Here is a 24,385-nt window from a genome sequence, read left to right on the forward strand (position 1 = left end):
AAAATTACCTCTCAAGTTATCTATGCCACTTACTAAAAAATAAAGTCCCTTCCACTAAGGTAACAGTTAATGACAGAGCTAGTATCCATATATGTCATATGCCAAAGTCCAGACAGTTTCCAATGCATGTAATTCTTTTACATCGCAGTTATACTTGCCCCCATCTTGGGGTACGAATTCTTTCCATTGCTTATTATTCATTCCAAGCCCCAGCATTTTCATTTTTCAGTCAGACCACTAATGTCCCTTAAATCCTAAGAATAAAACTTCATTTAGACTACATTATAGGGAAGAACTAACATGAGTACAATCATTTCCAGAAGCCTTTCCATATGCTATATTATAAGTAGTTATAGTAGTATGCTTTATCATCTCTTAGGAGTCCTTGGAAAGGAACAGGTACTGTTCCCTTATTGCAGGAATATTTATCCTTCTAAAAGAATTATCTCCAAGCACACAAGGACATAGATTAATATGATTGGTTAATCTGGGGGTGAGGTATTTTGCCTTATTCTAATGTAGAGAACTCTAAATACCTAGGACAGGGTTGGAACCCTGGACCTTTTTCTAAAAACTGCATTAAATATCAAAGGATCGGTGCTTTTTTCCCAGATCATGCAAGAATAGTGGTCATTCCCTTGGTCCCCACCCACACAGGGAGGAGACTGACCTACCAAGGTCAATAGCTATAAAAGTAAATGAATTAAATAAAATTCTCTGTTGTTTCTCTTCTACACTGAATATATGGCTTTTTTAATCTGGTTTCAGAGATTCGTTTTGGACACAAAATGGTTTGCTTTGGAAATCAGATTGTTTTGGGGTCAGTGTATTACCTGGCCCAATCCAACATGGAAGCAGAGATGACTGATACTCAGGAAATTTGGGCAGCAAGTTCACTTGTAATTAGGTTGACATGTACCAAGCTGCACCTGATCTGTGTTTACAGTTGTTGTTCTCCTTAATAGTAATTGAGATTTCTCAAGTGTCCTGGATTAGATAAATTATGTGTCAAACAATGTAAAAGAGGGCCCTCCAATAATTTTAACCTTACTTTCTTTGTTTCCCTCTAACATCTCTGGCTCTTCAGATTCTCTTTACAGAATTCAGTCACACATTTAAGAGCCACAAGGAACCTCTGAGTTGCTCTGAGGAGCCCCAGAACTAATACTCAAGACTTGAGTGAGGGGGAAGACAGAAGGGAAGGCAGGGGATGGTCCCTGCCAAGAGCCAACCACTAGAACAGCTCTACTGTGTTCAGTATGTCTGGAGTAAGAATGGAAGGAATTAAAAAATGGAAATCCTAAAAATTTTAAAACCAAGGATATCTAGTATATCCTCCTCTTTAAAACATGGAGAACGTACCACAGAGTAGAAATGTCCATCCAAGATGAGCTGGTGCCACTACCCAGGTCAGCTCTCCATGTAGATTTCTCCATTTCTCTGCAAAAATACTTGGGGGAGGAGGACATGCACATAGACAAAGAATAGTTTTAGAAACAAGGCCTAAAAGTATTTGTCTTATTTTTACAGCAACACAAGCATGGTTAGCCACACAAGTTGATTTTCAGTGGAGGTGGGCCAAAAGTCTCCTGTTATCCTTACCTCTAATAGCTAGAAACCTGAGCTATTTCATCAACTCCTTTGTCAAGGTAGTATCTCTTAGCCTGTGTCAAGAACAGACTACCAGGAAAGCCACTCTATTTACATAGCCAGCAGACTTTGGCAAAGAAACCGACAAAGCTACAGGTTCCTCTTCTTAAGCCGAAGAATACAGATACTCCTAAAACTTAATGGGCTTGTGAGCTAGGCTATTTAGATCAGTGACACCCAGGTTTATCAGAAATTCAAGTAACTGCTGCTTTGGGGCCTTTGACTGCAATTTTTCTATGAGTAGCAATTCCTTTACTGCATTGACACAGCAAGGTAAGATAACCCCTGGAAGTCTAATAAGACTCCAACACCCAGATAGAAGAGAGCTAGATGTACATCGGCTTTTGCCCACCGGGTTGTCTCTGAGGATGGGACCAGGACTGACTGGTCAATACAAGCTCCCTGTAAAATAGGTAGTGACCTCATTTTAGAGATGAGAATGCTGAGTTTAAATCTAGTTATGGGACTTGCCCCAAAACACTATGCCCAAAGATCTCCAGAGCCTAATCCCTAGAACCTGTGAATGCTACCATACTTGGTTAAAAGGACTTTAAGAACAAATAAAGGATTTTGAGTTGGGGAAATTGTCCTGGATTATTTGGGTAAGCCCTACATTTTATTACAGGTATCTTTATAAGAGTAACACAGATTTGGCTACTGGAAAGTAGGCAAGGAGATAACAGAAGCAGAATTGGAATAATGCACTTTGAAAATGGAGGAAGGGGTCACAAGCCAAGGAATGCAGGTAGACACTAGAAGCTGATAAAGGCATGAAAATGGATTTTCAATCTATTTAGAGGCTCTGTAAGGAACACAGCCCTGTTCTTGTTCTTCTGGCTTTCAAATATGTAAGATAATAATTTTTTTTTTTTTAAAAGATTTATTTATTTAATCCCCCCCCTCCCCTGGTTGTCTGTTCTTGGTGTCTATTTGCTGCGTCTTGTTTCTTTGTCCGCTTCTGTTGTCGTCAGCAGCACGGGAAGTGTGGGCGGTGCCATTCCTCGGCAGGCTGCTCTTTCTTTTCACGCTGGGCGGCTCTCCTCACGGGCGCACTCCTTGCGCGTGGGGCTCCCCTACGCGGGGGACACCCCTGTGTGGCAGGGCACTCCTTGCGCGCATCAGCACTGCGCATGGCCAGCTCCACACGGGTCAAGGAGGCCCGGGGTTTGAACCGCGGACCTCCCATGTGGTAGACGGACGCCCTAACCACTGGGCCAAAGTCCGTTTCCCAGATAATACATTTCTATTGTTTTAAGTTACTACATTTGTTAAAGCAGCAGTAGGAAACTAACATACCAGCTAAGTTTCCTAAATATTAAAGCCCTTGATATTCCCCTTAAATAACACTTTGTAGAACTGTTACGTAATACCTTCAACAGAAGTAGATAGTTAATATCCATGAAGGGAATCTGGGGAATAAATCAACAATAGTCTGCCAGACACCCAAGCTATTAAGTCTTGTTTCATCTTGGAAAATTCATTCAAAGTGTTCTAACTTTGGCTTTGTACTCTTGGCACATCACCACACCATCCCAGAATGGATGTCTAGGCCCACTCCACGGTAAGCAGACCAGGATGCTCACAGGTTCTTAAAAGTTCTCTCAAAAAACAAAAACATACCTCACTTCTATGGACTCACTCAACACTGCCTTCTGACCCAACCAAATTTTCCTTTCTATAAATATTCTCATTTGAACATGGAGTACATGTATTGCTCTTATCATAGGGGAAGACTGACATTCCCAATGGAGTAACCCTTGTCTAGAATACAGCTCCAACCCAAAGGGGAAACAAAAGACAGGACTGATTTTATATCAAGTTTTATTCTCAAAATATAAAACAAACTCCCCCCCCCCAACACACACCAAGAGACTAAGATATTAACTTCACAGCACTTGCTTGCCTCAGTCTTTATGAAGAACGCAGAATTCCAAACTAATGGACAAGTTCCTTCCTATACTCTGAGTGATTCAAAAGATGCAACATCCTTGGACACATGACCAAAATGAGCTCCAGCAGCTGATCATGAGCCCAGATGCCAGGACGAGTTTCTCAGTTGAATATAGTATTGCTAGAAGAGCTTTGCTTACTAGAGCAAAAGATGTGTAAATTGGCCTCTTCCTTTAGAAGCATCTGTCTCACATGCTTGGGGACTGCTGTGCAGGGACACCTGGTGTGGCCTGGCGAGGCAAGGTATACATGGCCCCCAAGAACTGGTCTGCAATCCTTCCTGCTTCTCGCAGCCCACTCAGCAGAGCACCATGGACTGTGGCTGGGTAGTTACGGATTGTATGTTCTCCCGCAAAAAAGAGTCGTGGAATTGGCTATTTTGGGGGAAAAATGAAAAGAAAATCAGTAGGTTGTAAATATACCTTTATTTTTGTTGTGTTTGTATTGTTAAATTCCTATTGACCCTTGAAAGCTGACTCCCAATCACTAGTCCATCATTCTACCAAAAAGGCTTCTCAGGTCTCCTTAATGAAAGCATTTCCTAGAATCAATACAAGTATAAATAGAACAATAAAACACAGTCCCAGCCTCAGTTCTAGGGTGACACTTAACTGTTCTACAAATGAGTTTAAACCTGAGGGTTACCCAGATCTGATGCCTCATGTGGTCCCTTCTGGGGAGGGTGGGGTGGGGAAGGGAAATCCTGAATTCTCTAAACCACAGAGAGAGCATTTGTTCTTGTTCTTATTTGGGAGTTCTTTTGCTTCTCAGTTTAGAGCAGGCTTTAGTAAGCTATAGGTCCTGGACTCTGGTCAGGAGGAAACCTTATTCCTCTCTGGAGCAGGGTCAGGACAAACTATGGATAAGGCCCTGAGGTTATTCTCTGGGGCATGCCTTAGAGGCCTCGAAGTGCCTGGGACCCTACAATGAACCACTAGAAAACAAGAGGCAATTTTAGGTTTTTTTAAGGGCAAAAAAATAATTGGCTACAACTGGATTCAATTCTGAATGTAGACTACCTAGATTAACAAAGCTTCAAAATATGAGAAATCTGGCAAATACATCTCCTCCCTTTTACTCTGCTCTTGGTTATCTTAAAATGTCCAGAGATAGAAAGACTAGAATCTTTAAAAGAAATCAGTGACATTTTTACCCTGGGCTCCTAGGATAAGTCTTTCCCCCAATAAACCCAGGTACAGATTGCCAATTTCTCACCTGTGGGGCACCTGGAATTGAGGGGCCAGGAGTAATTGGCTGAGCCATTAGGTCATAGTCATTTCCAGATGATCCTGCTGCTACATAGGAATAGGAGCCCCGGGCCCAAGGATCAGCACGCCAGCGAGACACTACTGTCTCCTTGGGCTAAAGAAAGAAAAAAGCAAGTCACCACTGGCTACCAAGGACAAACCAATCATCTCTGAAAGGGAGAAAACCGTGATGGCAAAACACAAGTGGGTTGGCTAAGTGATGAATGCTGCCTTTTTGGAAGCAGATGTGGCTCAGACACTGAGCGCCTACTTCCCACATGGGAATTCCCAGGTTCAGTCCCCAGTGACTCCTAAAAACAAAAATAACAAGCAAACAGATGAGGGAACGAACTCAGAGGAACTGTTGTGACTCAGTGGTTGAGTGCCAGTTTCCCACATATGAGGTCCCAGGTATGTGGACCTAAATCTAGAGATCTACACAAGACTCCATCTTTATTCCCTTATGAATTTACATGAAGCTTTAATGCGCTTCTCTCACAAGAATCATGAGGGGCTATAAGTATTTCAAAGGGCCTACAGGAATAGAAAAAATGTATCAATATTCCCTAAAATATTCATTGGCCAATTATATTTGGTCACTTTGTCAACAAGGCATGAAGTGATAGGACTCCACAAGCAGAGACAAGGGCAAAACAAAGAAAAGAGAAAGGTTGGTGGCAAACAGTCTTGAGATCCCCATCAGTCCATAGACTGGGGGGCTTTTCTGAATTCCATACTTAGGGCATGAACTCCAAATCTTAATATTCATGCATACCCAGCATACATTTCTCAATTTTGCCTGAAACTGTCCTGATCAAGAACCTATACTGCAATTTTTTTTTTAGATTTACTTTTTTATTTATTTCTCTCCCCTTCCTCCCCCCACCCCAGTTGTCTGCTCTCTGTGTCCATTTGCTGTGTGTTCTTCTGTGACCGCTTCTATCCTTATCAGTGGCACCAGGAATCTGTGTTTCTTTTGTTGCGTCATCTTGCTGTTTCAGCTCACTATGTGTGCAGTGCCATTCCTGGGCAGGCTGCACTTTCTTTTGCGCTGGGTGGCTCTCCTTACGGGGCGCACTCCTTGCACGTGGGGCTCCCCTACATGGGGGACACCCCTGCTTGGCAGGGCACTCCTTGCATGCATCAGCACTGCGCATGGGCCAGCTCCACACGGGTCAGGGAGGCCCGGGGTAGGCGGACGCTCTATCCATTGGGCCAAATGTGCTTCCCCTATACTGCAATTTAAGAGAACATACCAAACCCTGATTTAGTCTGAGCCCCGGATCCCTGCTTGCTCCACCTACTCACTTACCTGGGGCACTGCACTGCTACCAAAAATCCCTTTGAGAATGGCCAAGCATCGGCCAACAATCACATCATCACTTATATTTTCCATGATGCCAGCAGCTTCTCCTGCCACTAGTGCCAACAGTATTGGAGCTATGAAAACAGAAAGGACAATCCAGGGTTTCTTTATTTTTTTTTTCCTTTTTTTTTTTTAACATTACATTAGAAAAATATGAGGTCCCCATATATCCCCCACCCCCCTCACCCCACTCCTCCCCCCATAACAACAATCTCCTCCATCATCATGAGGCATTCATTGCATTTGGTGAATACATCTCTGAGCACCGCTGCACCTCATGGTCAATGGTCCACATCATAGTCCACACTCTCCCATGTTCCACCCACGGGAGGACATACAATGTCTGGTAACTGTCCCTACAGCATCACCCAGGACAACTCCAAGTCCCGAAAACGCCTCCACATCTCATCTCTTCCCATCACTCCCTACCCCCAGCAGCCACCATGGCTACTTTCTCCACACCAATGCCACATTTTCTTCGATTACTAATCACAATAGTTCACGAATAGAATATCAGTAAGTCCACTCTAATCCATACTCTATTCCTCCATCCTGTGGACCTTGGAATGGTTGTGTTCCAGGGTTTCTTTACAGGCTTTTCTCAAGAACCAACTTGTTTTGCCCCACATTATTCTTGGTGCTCTGAAATCTGATGACAACAGATATGCCTATGTTTCTGAACGAGCAAATCAAAATCTATCTCAGAAGGGAGCTGGTAGACTAAAGTGAGCAAAGTATGACTCACAGGCACTTCACTTCTTATAACTTTGCAAAATACAGCAATCCTTTTAACTTTTAACTAAAGAAAGCTAACAAGTACTTCTAAATCTAGAGCAAGTGTTCTTAATCTTTTTTGTTCCATAGACCCCTTTGCCAGTCAGGTGAAAACCATGGGCCCTTTACTAAGTTCACACTATATTGTATATTATTTAATAAATACACCATACTTGCACCAGCACGTCCCCACAAGAATAATGTCTTTTTTTGAATTTTCATTTTAAGCTCACTGACCCCTGAAATCTTTCCACAAAGAACCCCTGATCTAAACAGAGAATTATTAGCCCTGAGCACCTCAGACAGGTCTGTGACAATGGATACATACTTTCTAGGGACCCCAGGCCCCTCCAAGTCCATCACAACCTTTATTCCCCCAATCAGCAAATACTTACTCAACAGCCTTATGTGAAAGGCACAGTACTAGGTGCTGGGGATATAAAAGCGAAAAACTTGACTATATATGTTGGCCATTAGGGCAACAGATAAGTAACCCATATTATATACATAACTATGAATTACGACAAAAGCTATGAAGAAAAACAGAATAAGCAAAGAATACAAGGACTTAATTTAGATTTGAGGTGGTATGTGTGTGTGTGTGTGTGTGTGTCCTGGAAGGCCTCTCTGAAAAAGTGACATTTAGGTCAAGACTCCTGAGGCTGAGTACAAATCAGCCAGTTGAGGAGGAGGAGGAGGACGTAGCAGCAGCAATGGCAGCAGCAGCAGGTCACACCAAGGCCACAGCAGAAACAACATGGCCCTGAAATAGAAAAGAGCATGGTGCATTCCAAAATTCTAGGATTTGAGAGCAGATAAGTGTGTCTGCAGCCCAGGGAACAAGGGAAAAGAATGGTCAACGATAAAGCTGAAGAAGTAAAGAAGGCTTGATTAAAAGAGGCCTTAGAGACAGTCACAATAAGGAGTTGGAACTTCTTCCTTAATTCCATGGAAAGCCATCAAAAGACAGCAAGGATATCAGTTAGGGGCTAAAGGCAACAGTCCAGCTAGGAAGTGGCAGTGGCTTGGACTGTGGGGTGGGCAGTGGAAAAGAAAACAGTCTTGAGAGATATTTTGGGGCAGGCATTGACAGGACAACATGGTGGCCTGAATGGGAAAGGGAAGGAGCCCCCATCTACTATTAGAAAACAATGTGCTCAGGAAACAACGTGCCTCCTCTGTGGAGTTAGAGGCCCTGCAAGTGTGAATGATATTTCAGTAAAAGGCACTGAGGAGGGAAGCGGCTGTGCATCAATTGACTGGGCTCCTGTATACCATATGGGACACCCTGGGTTCGTGTCCCTGGGCCTATGGAGAGCTGATGGTTCGTGCCTGCAGAGAGCTGGCGCAGCAAGATGACGCAACAAAGGGAGAGAAGCAGGCACAGAAGAATGCACAGTGAATGGACACAGAAAGCAGAGAGCAAGCAAGCTGCAAAGGGGGCAGGGGAATGAAAAAAAAAGACACAGAACACCTGAATAAATCTAAATGTATTAAAAAAAAAAAAAAAGGCACTGAGGAGCGATAGAAGGAACTGGAGCAGGGGAGTCCAGCTGGCTAAATGATGTGTCTGCACTGTCAAAGCCATGCCTCTCAATGCTGCTGCTCAGTAGAATATCAATTAAACCTAACCCTCTTACTGTCTTACACCATTCTTTTTAGAACAAGGTAAAACATGAACATTCTTTAGCACAAAATTTTAGAGCAGCCCAATTACAGAATAATTAGAAAAAGGAAGGAGTATGATAAATACATTTTAAGGAAAGTGATCAAAGATTCAGGTACAAGTCAGATATGAAAGTCTGAGAATGCAAGATACAAGGCTACCCTTCTAAGAAGCACCCTTGGGCCTCTCCCTCCTGACGAGGTTTCTTCTTTTGCGTGTTCTTTTTTAGTGCTCTGTACTTTCACCCTCATTCCACCTACTGCTCTGTTCTGGGACTGCCTACCACCTTACTATATGTTCTACCAGGTTGTAAGCTACTTGAAGACAGGCATTTTTTCTCTTTTCATATCCCCAGCATCTAGAAAGGATCTGACCAATTGTTGGTTGAATGAATGGAAACAAAAATCAAGGCATATATATTTAGGAAAACCAACTCTGCTTTTTCTGTAAGGATATGAAGAAAACTAAAACTACAGGGTGGTTACCTTTATAGAGGTTCCAGAAGAGGAAGAGCTCACCCCTGCTGGCAGTTGTACTGCCAACATGCCCAAACAAATTAACACTTGGATCCCAGAAGACTCGGTCAAAACATAAAACCACCTACCAAAAGGAAGAAGCACATGAATGGGTAACAGTGCTCAAACAATACAGCATTAAGCAAAACTGAACTTTAACAAGAAGTACTTTCTTCCTTATACCTTACTGAAGGTCTCTTCTAATCTAACTTTCAATATAACCCCAGAAATCCCTACTCAGGACATTTGTGATTCTCTTTAGTAGGCTTGGGTTTGTGAGGTGACCCCATCCATCTTCATGGATACATTATATGTAATTAGGCTCCCAAGAGAGTAAAGTGTATAAAAACGTAAACCTCTCTCTTCTATGAGTAGAGGACAATAAGATTGGTATTTGTACAATGACTGGTATTAGTACAATGCGTGTATAGAGAGAGGTGCCCAGGGCAGTTACCTTGTTAAGATTGCCAAATCCCATCCTCTGGACTGCAGATGTTTTCCACTCAGGAAGAGGTGGCACAAACTGAACAGCTGGTGGCTGCTGTTTCAACACACCCAAAGGAAGGGTACAGAGAACTGCATCGCATTTATAAATAAAGGTTTGACTTGTGGAGCGAGTATTCACAGCTATCACCTCACATCCTAGAGAAGTTGGAGGGAAAACACATTATTGGTGATGAGGATGATACAGATAAAGGTAGTAAATATTTAGTGTACAGGTGATAGTGCACACCATCTCATTTAATTCCCGCTGCAAGTCTAGGAGATGGCATCTATCATCTTCATTTTAAATGCAAGGAAACTGAGGCACAGGTGAGATAACTCACCTATGATCATACAGGTAATAAGGCCAGGATTCAAACCTAATAGTCAAATCCAGAGTTCTTGATCTTGACCACCATACTATTCTACCCTGGTAGGATACACTGGGGGTCTTATGGATTAATGAAAGGAGGTTACCATTAACCAAAGTTATGTCAATTTAGAACAAAATTAGAAAATAAGCATAAAACATCCCAGAAGAAACAATACTGTTCCACTAGGGTAGCTGCTCACTAAGGACCAAGAGAAGGATGATAGTAGAAGATTGTGATGTAAATCTAAGGTATGCAGCCTAAACCTGCTTAGTGTGCTAACCCTTAAGAACTGTGATGCTTATCAGAATGCAAATGAGCTCAAAGCTGGGCACAAAAGGGCACTGAAAATATGTCAATGTTATTTTTCCTCATTTGTATTTGATATTTTCCTTCAATGAATGAGCACTATTTATATAATTTCAATAATATTTAAATAGGTCAAAATAAGAGTAAGAGCGCAGTATACTCCCATCTTTTTGTGGCTGCAGAACTTGGGAAAATGATAACAGAAACTATCCTAACTCTTCTCTACTAGCCTGCAAAATGCTATTTAAAGACTGCCGATATTCTTGACACCATCAGCTAGAAGGTGCCTTTGGAAAATTGTTTCAGGGGTTGTAAAAAAAACCAACCATCTGTGGTGTAGTATCACTACTTTAAAATCCTGTCCAGGCATATTTATCCTATTTAATCCTGAAAACAAACTCAAATGTTTAAAGTAATGCTTTCATAACTTATGTCTGTTATTTTTTGAAGTTAAAATAAGGGGGTTAGAGCTGCCATAGGTTTTATTGGCTCAGTCGTTCTAAAAATGCAAATATTTTATTCAGGTATCATAGTTTATAGAACATTCTATCAGAAAATATACTTAATATTCTTGTTATAGGTCAAACTCAGTACCCTGTTTCAGAGGAAGAGATTTAGTTGCAAAGCAGTGAATACCTGAAGCTGTGTAGCGAACCTGTCGAACTGCTGTATTCAACTTAATGTCTAGGCCTTCTGCTAAAGCCACAGGCACACATGAGTAGCCATTTCTCACGGTCAGGTGGCTGCCAGTAAACTCAAAGTCATCATCCTACAGAGGAGGGAAGAGGACATATTTCCATATGTTCTTAATCATATCTATGACATTTATATCAAGGTCTATAGAATAACACTGAAAACTACCAGCTTGTGGAAAGAGTCAACACTTTAAGGCAGAATGTAAAGAATAATCCCTCACTATTCAGCTCCAGTTGCCCAAGGAAACGGAAGGAAAAAATAATGTCAAAATGTTCCTAATGCCATCTTTTCCTAATGTTTTCTTTTTCCCTAGAGAAAGTTTTTATCATCATAGTCCTATACCACAAACTCCAGACCATCCATGGAGGGTGGGGAGAAGGAAGCTATGATCCAGGAAAGCCAGATGATTATTAAGAGAGTTTATTTATTTGGAGTTCAGATGCATTACAGATTTGGTAGGACATCAGATTCACTGTCTTAAAAGACAGGCTCCAGATAATCCATAAAGTAAACATGTAAAGATTTGGCCTGGACGTTAAGAATGCCCCAAATGATCTTACTTCTATGAATATACTCAAAAATTTTCTATATAGAGAAACTTTAAAAAGCAAGTCATTTCTAATTCCACTAAATTCCTGGGGAAAACATAATTCTCAGGAATTTCCCTACAGATCAGTTTAAATACCAACATTCAAAACAATTACAAATGGATACAATATTGAAGCTTTAAATGATAAATCAATGCTGAGGACAGGTCTAATTGAGTATTTACATGAAAAACCACAAAAGAACTAAGAATTCTGTAAGGTGAAAAAACTACTTACTACGCACCAATGAGAATGACTAAAATTTTAAATCTGACAAAATGAAGTGTTGATGAGGATGTGGAATAATCAGAAACTTTACACAGTGCTGGCAGGAATGCAATTTGGAAAACAGTTCAAAAACTTCTTATGAAGTTAAAGGTGTACTTTCCATTAGACCCAGCAATTCCACTCTATATATTCTATATAATTCAATTTATATGTAATTCTAGAAGAAGCAAAACTATAGTGATAAAAAAGCAAATCAGTGGAACCAAGGACAGAGGTGTGTGTATGAGAACTTTGCAGGATGATGGAAGAAATGCTCTTTGTCTTGATTGTGGTGGTAGCTCATGATATATACATTTGATAAAATATCCACCTGGGGAAGTGGATGTGGCTCAACTGATAAGAGTGTTCATCTATCATACAGGAGGTCCAGAGTTCAAACCCAGGGCCTCTGGTCTGTGTGGTGAGCTGGCCCACAGCCAGTGCTGCTTTTCACAAGGAGTGTGCCCTGCAAGGAGAGCTGCCCCCACATGAAAAAAGTGCAGCCCGCCCAGGAGTGGCACCACACACACGGAGAGCTGACGCAGAAAGATGACGCAACAAAGAGAGACACAGATTCCCGGTGCTGCTGAGAATGCAAGCAGACACAGAAGAACACACAGCAAATGAACTCAAGAGAGCGGACCACGGGGGTGGGGGAAAGGGGAGAGAAATAAAAATAAATCTTAAAAAAAAAAAAAAAAATCAATTTGTTCACTTAAAATGGGTAAATTTTATCAAATGTAAATTAGCTCTAATAAAGCCATTTTAAAACACACACACACACACACACACACACACACACACACAAAATAACAGTTTCTCTTAGAACTTTCTCAAAAACACATGTAGCAAAATGAACGAGAGACTTCCAGGAACATGGCATGGCTAACTCTCTTACAAAAACAATGGAGGAAGGGCAAAAAGCTGTCTGAGGCAACAGCTTTGGGGATCTGCAGGCCAGGAGAGTGCTGTACATTCTCCAGAAAGGCAAGGGACAGAGAGAAGATGACAACTAAACAAAAACCCTGAGTTACTACTAACCCTGGTGGCAGGGAGTGGCACCTCCACCCTCAACATCAACAGCCTTGGGAGGCAGTTGTGGCTCATGCAATTGAGCTCCTGCCTACCATGTGGGAAGTTCCAAGTTCAGTTCCAGTGCCTCCTGGAGAAGAGAAGCAAGAAAGCGACCTGGTGAAACAGGCAGGCGCAGAGAGTTGACACAAGATATTGCAACAAGGAGACACAAAGAGGAAAGACAATGAGAGACACAACAAACCAAGGAGCTGAAGTGACTCCCACATGGAAGGTCCTGGGTTCAGTTTCCAGTGCCTCCTGGACAGAAGATGAGCAGACACAGACAGCAAACGGCGAATGGACACAGAGAGCAGACAGCAAGTGCAAACAATGGGGGCAGGGGTAATAAATAAAGTAAATCTTAAAAAAAAACAACAAAAAAAAAGAACAGCCTAGATAAAACCTGTGGCTCACTGCAGCCAACCAAGTGGTGAACAGACATCTTCCTTCATGGGAAGAAGGATGGTGCAATAGAGGGTGGAGAGTGGTTTCTCTTCAGTGAATTTCATCAGCAAAGCCAGCTTTGAATCTTGGCTCTGAACAGACCAGAATCATGAGCAAGTGGAGTCTGAGACACCTGTGTGCAAAGAGTCACCAATAAACACCATCTGCAGGCTGGCTGGGGAGTTGCAGGGGGAAAAAACACAGGAGTTTTTCTTCCCAGACCCCTTGGAGTGGATCTGCGCCCCATTAGTGAGCCCCTGGCACTATTTTGACAACTTAGGCTGGGTAATTTAAAAGACTGAGAATAAGCTGAACAAAAAATCAAAGAAAAGCCATGAAACAAAACCCAAGGCAAAAGAGAGAAATGGACTGTGAGTTAATTCACCAACTTATTCAGATACCTAGACATTAGCAAAAAATTACAAGCCATACTAAGAACCAGGAAGAGATGGCCCTTCCAAAGGAACAAACCAAAAATCTTGACAAGACACAGGATTTGAGACAACTAATCAATGATAATCACACAAATAGCCTAAATCAATTCAGGGAGTTGAAGGAAAACATGACAAAAGAAAAAGAGGATATTAAGGAGACAGTAGGTGAGCATAAAGAATAATCTGAAAGCCCGCAAAGAAAAGTAACAGAGTCCATAAGAATGAGAGACACAATGGAGGAGGTTAAAAAAATACATTAGAGAAAAATATAGGATAGGCTGAAACAGCCTGAAAAAGATCTAGGCGTTTAAGGCACCAGATGAAGGCTGGACACCAATACCCAGAGGAGAGAGGGACAAAGGAGGGGAATTGTGACCACAGAACTGAGGGTTTTTTTGTTTTTTTTTTATTTATTTAACCCCCCCCCCCACCGGTTGTCTGCTCTCTGTGTCTATTTTGCAGCATCTTGTTTCTTTGTCTGCTTCTGTTGTCGTCAGTGGCACAGGAAGTGTGGGCGGCGCCATTCCTGGACAGGCTGCACTCTCCTCCGCGCTGGGCAGCCCTCCTCACGGGCGCACTCCCTGCACGTGGGGCTCCCCCACGCGGGGGACACCCCTGGGTGGCACGGCACTCCTTGCGCGCATCAGCACTGCGCATGGGCCAGCTCCACACGGGTCGAGGAGGTCCGGGGTTTGAACCGTGGACCTCCCATGTGGTAGACGGACACCCCAACCACTGGGCCAAGTCTGCCGCCCAGAACTGAGGGTTGAAACCAGTGGCTGGGGCTGCCGGCACCCTCCCCCACACTAAGGACACTTCAGAACTCTCAGGCCTCTGGGCCTGCGGCTACAGACAAAGGGGCTCCAGGGATCCACCACTCCAGGAAAGGGAAGAGAGAGGGATGCAGCCTAAGGCTGACTCAGCTTTTGACTCACAAATTTTCTCTGCTGTGTCGCAGGAGCCCTTCCAGACCAGGTGGGACAACACCATTGTTTGCCTTGGGAGCCAGCAAAGGGCTAAAGATACACGACCCTCCCAATCCCCTCTATTAACAGGGACTGATTGTTGAGGACTCAGAGGGGAGTGGAAATTATTTCCAAATCAGGAAAAAGGAGGGGGTTTCCAGAGAAGGCTGGAGAACAGTTATTGAGGAAATTTGAATTACAAGGCTCTTAGCCTCCGTGCAGGAAGCTCTATCACAATGATCCAATCTGTTGCAACAAATATACTCCAACCAGGCACTGAACTGAGAGCTGCCAAAGAGCACCACCTGCTGGCAGACCAAGGAAGAACTTATTAAAAATAAGTGAGAGGGAAGCGGCTTTGGCTCAACAGATAGAGCATCCACTTACCACATGGGGGGTCCAGGGTTCAAACCCAGGGCCTCCTGACCCATGTGGTAAGCTGGCCCACGTGCAGCATGCGAGGAGTGCCATGCCACGCAGGGGTGTCCCCGCACTCAAGGAGTACGCCCTGTAAGGAGAGCTACCCCACATGAAAAAAGTACAGCCTACCCAGGAGTGGTGCTGCACATACGGAGAACTGATGCAGCAAGATGAAGCAACAAAAAGACACAGATTCCTGGTGCCACTGACAAGTATATAAGCGGACATAGAAGAACACACAGAGAATGGACACAGACAACTGGGGAGAGGGGGAAGGGGAGAGAGATTTAAAAAAAAAAAGTGAGAGAGGCTTTTTATGACCTTTATAACTTCCCTCCCCAAGGCCCTAGAAGCTGGTCTGCAACCAATTACTGGGTCCAGAGCCCGTTTTAAGCAACTAGCTGGGACAATCCTAACAATCCAGGTTGAGCCAATAATCAAAAAGCAATGGTAATACACAGCCTCCCACCACTAAATCCCTACAAAAGAGAAAGAAATTGAGCATCTATGTAAACTACATCTTAATCAGATGCCTAGACATCAAAGCCATACTAAGAAAATGGAAGACATGTCCCAAGACAAGGACTATATCAAAGCACCAGAAGAGACACAGGATTTGAAAGAATTAACAAGGCACACACAAATTTCCAAAATCAAATTAATGAGTTGAAAGACAATATGGATAGAGATAAATGACATGAAAAAGACACAGAGCAAGTGCAAAGAAGAATTTGAAATCCCCAACAGAAAAGTAACAGAGCTCATGGGAATGAAAGACACAATCAAAAACACATTAGAGGCATACAATAGCAGACTTGAAATGATAGAAGTGATATAGAAGACAGAATGGATAAAATTGAAGAAAGAACACAGAAAGAAAAGAATGGAAAAAATTGAGCAGGAGCTCAGAAGAGTTGAATGACAATATGAAATGCAAGAACATATATGCCATGGGAGTTGCAGAAGGAGAAGAGAAAGGAAAAGGGGCAGAAAGAGTACTTGAGGAAATAACAGCTGAAAACTTCCCAACTCTCACAAAAGAAATGAATTTACATGTCCAAAAACCAAAACATAACCCAACCAGAAAAAATTCAAATATACCTACTCCAAGACATATACTACTCAGAATGTCAACTGTCAAAGATAAAGAGAAAATTCTGAAAGCAAGGGAGAAACAAACCATTACACACAAGGGACTGCAGTTAAGACTTAGCACAGATTCTGTTCAGAAGCCATGGAGGCGAGATGACAGTGGTATGATACAAACAGGATACTGAAAGACAAAAACTGCCAGCCGAGAACTCTTTATCCAGCAAAACTGTCCTTCAAATATGAAAGTGAGTATAAAATATTCACAAGCAAACAAACAGAGTTTGCAAAAAAGAATCCACTTTTGCAGGAAATATTAAGGGAAGCCTTAGAACCTGAAATAAAAAGACAGACGAGAGAGGCCTGGAGGAGAGTATAGAAGAATAGCAGAAAGGGTAATGAAAAGAGTAAAAAGACAGACAAAAATATGGTAAGACATAAAACTAAAGAATAAAATGGCAGTAGTAAATAATACATTTACAGCAGTATCACTGACTGTAAATGGATTAAACTCCCCAATGAAAAGATACTGGCTGACAGAATGGATATAAAAAGATAAGCCATCCATATGCTGCTTAGAAGAAACTCACCTTAGACCCAGGATACAAACCCCTGAAAGTGAAAGGTTGAAAAAAGATACTCCATGCAAACAGTAACCAAAAAAGAGCAGGGGTAGCTATACCAATACTGACAAAACAGACTTTAAATGCAAAAAAGTTACAAGAGATACAGAAGGCCATTATATATTAATAAAAGGGACAATCCACCAGGAAGATATAGCAATCATAAATATTTATGCACCTAACAAGAGTGTCCCAAAATACATGAGACAAACTCTGGCAAAATTGAAGGGACAAATGGACATCTCTACAATAATCGCTGGAGACTTCAAAACCCCACTTGCACATCATTAGGTAGAAAAACTAGAAAGAAGATAAACAAGAAAACAGAGAACTTGAGCAATATGATAAATGAGTTAGACCTAACAGACATACACAGAACGCTGCATCCAAACTCAGCGGGTTATACATTCTTCTCAAGTTCCCATGGATATTTTCCCATGATAGAACTCATGTTAGGGCAAAATGCAGCTCTCAATAATTACAAAAAGAATGAAATTAAACAAAGCACTTCTTAGATCATAATGGAATAAAACTGGAAACAATAATAGACAGGAAAAAAGTAAATTCTCAAATGTGTGGAGGGTGAACAACACATTCCTAAACAATCAGTGGGTTAAAGAAGAAATTACAAGCTAAGAATACTGAGATAAATGAAAATGAGAACACAACTTATCAAAACTTATGCATAGGAAAGTGGATGTGGCTCAAGTGACTGGGCTTCTGTCTACCACATGGGAGGTCCTGGGTTCAGTTCCTGGTGCCTCCTGGAGTAGGCGAGCTGGCACAATGGGCAGGTGCAGCAAACTGATGCAAAAAGATGATGCAACAGGGAAGCGGATGTGGCCCAACAGATAGGGCATCCGCCTACTACTTGGGAGGTGCAAGGTTCAAACCCAGGGCCTCCTGACCCATGTGATGAGCTGGCCCAAGCGTAGTGCTAATGCGCGCAAGGAGTGCTGTGCCACACAGGGGTGTCCCCTGCATAGGGGAGCCCCATGCACAAGGAGTGTGCCCTGTAAGGAGAGCCGCCCAGCGTGAAAAAAGTGCAGCCTGCCCAGGAATGGCGCCACACATACAGAGAGTTGATGCAGCAAGATGACACAACAAAAAAATGAGACACAGATTCCGGGTGCTGCTGACATGAATACAAGCGGACACAAGAAGAACACACAGTGAATGGACAGAGAGCAGACAACTAGGGGTGTGGCAGCAAAGGGGACAGAAATAAAAAGAAAAAAAGATGATGCAACAAAGAGACACAAAGAGGAAAGACAATGAGAGACACAACAAACCAGGGAGCTGAGATGGCTCAAGCCATTGAGCACCTCTCCTTGACGTGGGAGGTCCCATGTTCAATTCCTGGTGCCTCCTAAAGAGAAGATGAGCCGACACAGAAAGCACACAACAAATGGACAAGGAGAGCAGACAGTGACCTCAAACATGGGGAGAGGATAAAAAAAAAAAAAAGCTTATGGGATACAGCAAAGGCAGTCTTGAGAGGGAAATTTATAGCCCTAAATGTCTATATTAAAAAAGAAGAGCTTAACTGAACAAGAAGAGGAACTAAAAAAGAACAAAAAACCAATCCCAAAGCAAGCAGAAGGAAAGAAAGAATAAAGATGAGAGCAGAAATAAATGAAATTGAGAATAAAAAAAAACAAAAGAGAAAATCAACAAAACCAAAAGTTGGTTCTTTGAGCAGATTGGTAAAATTGACAAATCCTTAGCTAGGCTAACAAAGAAAAAAAGAGGGAAGATGTAAATAAATGCAGTCAGAAATGACAGGGGAGAAGTTATGACTGACCCACAGAAATAAAAAGGATCATAAGAGGGTATGAGAAACTCTATGCACAAACGAGACAACTTAGCTGAAATGGACACATTTCCAGAAATACAAAACCTAAACTGATGCTATAAGAAATATATGAACTTAACAAATGAATCATATTTAAAGAGGCTGAATCCGTCATCAAAAATCTGCCAGCACCCGGGGGGGGGGCTCTGTCGTGGTCCGTAGGGGAACAGCGGCAGTCCCCCAGGTGCAACGGTAAGGACCAGGAAGGAATGAGGGTCCAATAGTGAGCCCCTGATACTAATGACTATGCTTGTGAGCCTATGCACCTGAAATAAGAACAAGGCCTAGAGCAGCAGTGTGCCTAAGAGTTCCCTCCTGACAGCCTCTGTGTTACTCAAATGTGGCCAGTCTCAAAGCCGAACTCAGCGTGTAAATGCAATGCCTTCCCCCCAGCGTGGGACATGACACCCGGGGAGGAGCCTCCCTGGCACCGAGGGATCACTACCAAGTACCAGCTGATGATGTAACTAGAAAATGACCTTAAATTAAAGGTTCAATGCGGACCAGCAGAATATCCCTGTCTACATATAATAACAGGAGTTAAAAATGCTGTTTGACCTAAAGTAAGGGGGAAATGGAAAAGACAAATGAGTTCATATGGCTATGAGTTTCTAAAAAAAGAGTCTGGAGGTTGTCAGAAGGATTGCCCTTATGCACACCTGAGCAGAGTCTCAGAGACAGATAAAGTAGATACAACCCCAGATATTGGTCCTTTTGAGGGCTACAGAGACCCACAGGTTCTATGGTCATGGCAGATGGGATTCACTGCCATGCTAGTTGGCTCTTCTTTGGAGCTGGTGTTTCTGCGTGATGTAGCTGGACTCAGTTGGGATCTCTTTTCACAAGACTTTCATGCTACTTTACTGGAATTGTAGTTGGTGCTGGGGCTTAAGATATATCTACAAGATTTGAATCTCTGGACTGACAATATGATAGCCAGGCCCTGACCTCAACAGACTTCAGCTCCTACACTCTGATTTATTGGACTTACTCCACTCAGCTAACATGGAGTTGAAGAATGTCAACCACCACACCATGGAGCCTAGAGTGCCTACAACTGAAAGCAGGAGGATTGCATCCAATATCCATGTGGAATCTAAACCCCCTCTTGACATAGATGTGGAATGGACACAACCAAGCCAAGGTCCACAGGAAGGAGGAATACAGTAAAGATCAGAGTGGACTTAATGATATTATATTCATGAACTATTGTGGTTAATAATCGAGAAAATGTGGCATTGATGTGGAAAAAGTGGCCATGGTGGCTGCTGGGTGCGGGGAATGGGAGGAAGATAAGAGATGTTGAGGCATTCTCAGGACTTGGCGTTGTCCTAGGTGGTACCCCAGGGACAACTGCCGGATGTTGTATGTCCTCCCATGGCCCACTGGATGGAACGTGGGAAAGTGTGGGCTATGGTGTGGAACACGAGACATGGGGTGCAGCAAAGCCCGGAGATGTACTCACCAGATGCAATGGACGTGACATGATGATGGGGGAGAGTGTTACTGTGGGGGGAGTGGTGGGGTGGGGGTGGTGGGGGCGAATGGGGACCTCATATTTTTTTTAATGTAATATCTTTTAAAAAAATGAATAAATTCAGTAGAATTTGGAAAAAAAAAAATCTTCCAGCAAAGAATAGCTCAGATGGTTTGACAGGTGAATTCTACCAAGCATTTTGAAAAAAGTAACACCAATCCTGTTTAAACTCTTCCAAAAAACTGAAGAGGGAAAATAACCCAACACATTTTATGAAGCCAACATCACCCTAATGCCAAAGCCAGATAAATATAGTATAAGAAAAGAAAATTACAAACCAATCTCTAGTGAACACAGATGCAAAAACTCTCAACAAAATACTTGCAAATCGAATCCAACAGCATATCAAAAGACTTACACATCATGACCAAGTGGAATTTATTCCTGGTACGTAAAGCTGGTTCAACATAATATACCACATTAGCAAATTGAAGGAAAACATATTATCATCTCAATCAACGCAGAAAAGGCATTCGACAAAGTCCAGCATCCTTTTTGGATAAAAACTTCAAAAGATAGGAATAGAAGGAAAATTCCTCCATCTGATAAAAGGCATATGAAAAACCCACAGCCAACATTGTACTCAATGGGGAAAGGTTGAAAGCTTTCCCTCTAAGATCCAGAACAAGACAAGGATGCCCACTGTCACCACTGTTATTCAGTATTATATTAGAAGTTCTAGCTAGGGCAATCAGACAAGAAAAAAAATTAAAGGCATCCAAATAAGAAAAGCAGAAGTAAAACTCTCACTGTTCACAGATGACACGATCCTGTATTTAGAAAATTCTGAAATATCCATGACAAAGCTACTTGAGCTAATGAGTTCAGCAAAGTGGCAGGATACAGGATCAACATGTAAAAACCAGTAATGTTTTTGTATACTAGTACTGAACAATCTGAGGAGGAAATAAGGGGGAAATTCCATTTACAATAGTAACAAAAAGACTCAAATACCTAGGAATTAATTTAACCAAAGAAGTACAGGACCTATATATAGAAAACCACAAAACAATGCTAAAGAAATTTTAAAAGACCCAAACAAATGGAAAGACATTTCTGTGTTCATAGACTGGAAGAAAAAATATAGTGAAGAAATCAATTTTACCCAAACTGATTTATAGATTCAATCAAAATTGAATCTATGTGAATTAGAAAAGGCAATTACCAAATTCATTTGGAAGGGAAAGTACAACCAAACAGCCAAAAGCATTCTAAAAAAGAAGAGCAACATGGGAGGAATTTTACTGCCTGACCTTGAAACACTACAAAGCTATAGTGATCAAAAACAACATATTAATGGCACAGAGACACATCGATCTGTGGAAGAGAATTGAGAATCCAGAAATAAACCCTCACCTATACAGTCAATTGGTTTTTTTTGTTGTTTTTTTTTCAGTTGGTTTTTGACAAACCTATCAAGTTCATGTTAATGGGACAAAACAGTCTCTAACAAATGGTGCTGGGAGAACAGGTTATCTATAACCAAAAGAAGGAAAGAGGAACCCTATCTCACTCCCTATATAAGAGTCAACTCAAAATGATCAAAGACCTAAATAAAAAGCTAGGACCATAAAACTACTAGAAGAAAATGTAGCAAAACATCTTAAAGACCTTGCGGTAGATGGTGGTTTCTTGGACCTTATACCCAAAGCACACACAACAAAAGAAAAAACATAAATGGGACCACCTCAAAAGTAAACATTTATATCTTCCAGGACTTTGTCAAAAGGGTGAAAAAGCAGGCAACTCAATGGAAGAAAATATTTGGAAATCACATGCCAGATAAGGGTTTAATATCCAGGATATATAAAGAGATGTTACAACTCAATATTAAAAAGACAAATAATCCAATTTAAAAATGGGAAAAAGACCTGAATAGACATTTGTCCAAACAAGAAATACAAATGGCAAAAAAAAAACAAAACAAAACAAAACATGAAAAAATGCTTAGTGTCACTAATGATTAGGGAAATGCAAATCTCAAAACTACAATGAGATATCATTTTACACCTATCAGAATGGCCACTATTAAGAAGACAGAGAACTACAAGTGTTGGAGAGGATGTGGAGAGATAGGAACATTTATTCACTGTTGGTGGGAATGCAGAATGGTACAGTCACCATGGAGGATTGTTTGGCAGTTCTTGAAGAAGCTTAATACAGACTTGCCACATGACCCTGCAATACCACTACAGGGTATATACCGAGAAGAACTGAGGGCAGTGACAGGAACAGACATCTGCACACCAACGTTCACAGTGGCATTATTCACGATTGCCAAAGTTGGAAACAACCCAGGTGCCCATCAATCAATGAATGGATAAATGAACTATGATGTATTCACACAATGGAAAAGCAGGCAGCTGTAAGAAGAAATGAAGTCATAAAGCATATGACAACAAGGATGAATCTGGAGGACATTACGTTGAACAAAGCAAGCCAGATACATAAGGACAAATACTGTAAGGCTGCATTACTATGAACCAAATATATCGCATAACATATTGTATGATCAAAAATTTTTTATATGTATCCAGTACATTTGAGAAATGTATTTTTTTAATTAAAAAAACAACACAAAACATTAGAGGCATATACTAGCAGATATGAATTGATGGAAGACAGAATTAGTGAACTGGATGACCAAGCATCTGACCTTGAAAAGACGGGAGAACAGAAATAGAAAAGAATGGAAAAAAAAAAATGCAATAGGACTTCAGGGAGTTGAATGACAACATAAAATGCACAAACATTTGCATTATCAGGGTCCCAGAAGGAGAAGAGAATCGAAAAGGGGCAGAAAGAATATTTGAGGAAATAATGACAGAAAAGTTCCCAAACCTTATGAAAGACATAAATATCAATATCTAAGAAGGGCAATACACCCCAAATAGAACATATTCGAACAGACCTACTCCAAGACATTTACCATTCAGAATGACAAACCAGAGGTAAAGAGAGGATTCTGAGAGCAGCAAGAGAAAAGCAATGTATCATATACAAGGTAACCTCAATAAGACTAAGTGCAAATCGCTCATCAAAAACCATGGAGGTAAGAAGAAAGTGGTATAATGTATTTAAGGTAATGAAAGAGAAAAAGTCCTAACCAAGAATCAATTCTCTAACAAAAATGTCTTTCAAATATAAGGGTGAGTTTAAAGTCTTCACAGAGTATGTTACCAAAAGACCAGATTCAAAAGAGAGACTAAGGAAAGTATTATAGCCTAAAAAGGAAAAACAAGGGCAAGAGACTTGGAGAAGAGTACAGAAATGAAGATTTACTGGTAAGGGTAACGTAAAGGGTAAAAAGACAGACAATGGTAAGATATGACAATGGAAAGTCAAAGGATAAGATAGATGAAGTAAGTAATGTCTTTACAGTAATAACACTGAATATCAATGCACTGAATTCCCCGATCAAAAGACACAGAATGGATTAAAAAAATATGGGCCATCCATACGCTGTCTACAAGAAAACGACCTCAGATGTAAGGACACAATCAGCTTGAAAATAAAAGGTTGGAAAACATTATTCCATACAAAAAGTAACCAAAGAGGAGCAATACTAATATTGGACAAAATGGATTTTAAATGCAAAACTGTTGTAAGAGATTAAGAAAGTCATTTATATTAATAAAGGGGACAATTCACCAAGAATAAATAAATATAATAAATATTTATGCACCAACCTGGGTGCCCCAAGATAAATGAGGCACAAACTGGCAAAACTGAAGAGAGAAATAAACATCTCTACAATATTTGGGAAGCTTCAATAGACCACTCTCAGCAATGGATAGAAATTCTGGACAAAGGATAAATAAAGAAACAGAGCTTGAATAATAAGATAAATAAGTTAGACCTAACAGACATTTACAGAGCATTATACCCCACATAGCAGGATATATATTCTTCTCAGGTGCTCATGGATCCTTCTCCAGAGTAGATCATAATTTGGGTCATAAGACAGGTCTCAATAAATTTAAAATGACTGAAATTACACGAAATACTTTCTCTGATCATAATATGCAGTGAAGCTGAAACTCAATAATGGACAGAAAAAGGA

The 24,385-nt window shown here is 41.4% G+C and overlaps 2 protein-coding genes across 6 annotated transcripts in view; one reads left to right on the plus strand and one right to left on the minus strand.

Annotated features, from left to right (window-relative positions):
• LUZP1 (leucine zipper protein 1) overlaps positions 1 to 12,557 on the plus strand; it is a 143,523-nt gene extending 130,966 nt beyond the window's left edge. For 2 of the 3 annotated variants that reach the window (XM_058304143.2, XM_058304144.2), the window contains one exon: positions 12,264 to 12,449. In XM_058304143.2, the coding sequence (XP_058160126.1) occupies positions 12,264 to 12,306 (43 nt within the window). In that variant the 3' untranslated portion in view covers positions 12,307 to 12,449. Of the gene's footprint in view, positions 1 to 12,263 lie in introns of all 3 variants that reach the window. The other variant, XM_058304145.2, reaches the window with a different exon arrangement.
• Positions 3,455 to 24,385, minus strand: part of KDM1A (lysine demethylase 1A) — a 96,560-nt gene continuing 75,629 nt past the window's right edge. For all 3 annotated transcript variants that reach the window (XM_004465439.5, XM_023590827.3, XM_004465437.5), the window contains 6 exons: positions 10,968 to 11,100; positions 9,623 to 9,810; positions 9,139 to 9,253; positions 6,160 to 6,287; positions 4,816 to 4,962; positions 3,455 to 3,974 (listed from right to left, as the gene is read on the minus strand). In XM_004465439.5, coding sequence (XP_004465496.1) covers positions 3,789 to 3,974; positions 4,816 to 4,962; positions 6,160 to 6,287; positions 9,139 to 9,253; positions 9,623 to 9,810; positions 10,968 to 11,100 — 897 coding nt within the window. In that variant the 3' untranslated portion in view covers positions 3,455 to 3,788. The remainder of the gene's footprint in view (positions 3,975 to 4,815; positions 4,963 to 6,159; positions 6,288 to 9,138; positions 9,254 to 9,622; positions 9,811 to 10,967; positions 11,101 to 24,385) is intronic.

Source organism: Dasypus novemcinctus, chromosome 9, assembly GCF_030445035.2.
Source record: "Dasypus novemcinctus isolate mDasNov1 chromosome 9, mDasNov1.1.hap2, whole genome shotgun sequence".
Classification (NCBI taxonomy): Eukaryota; Metazoa; Chordata; class Mammalia; order Cingulata; family Dasypodidae; genus Dasypus; species Dasypus novemcinctus.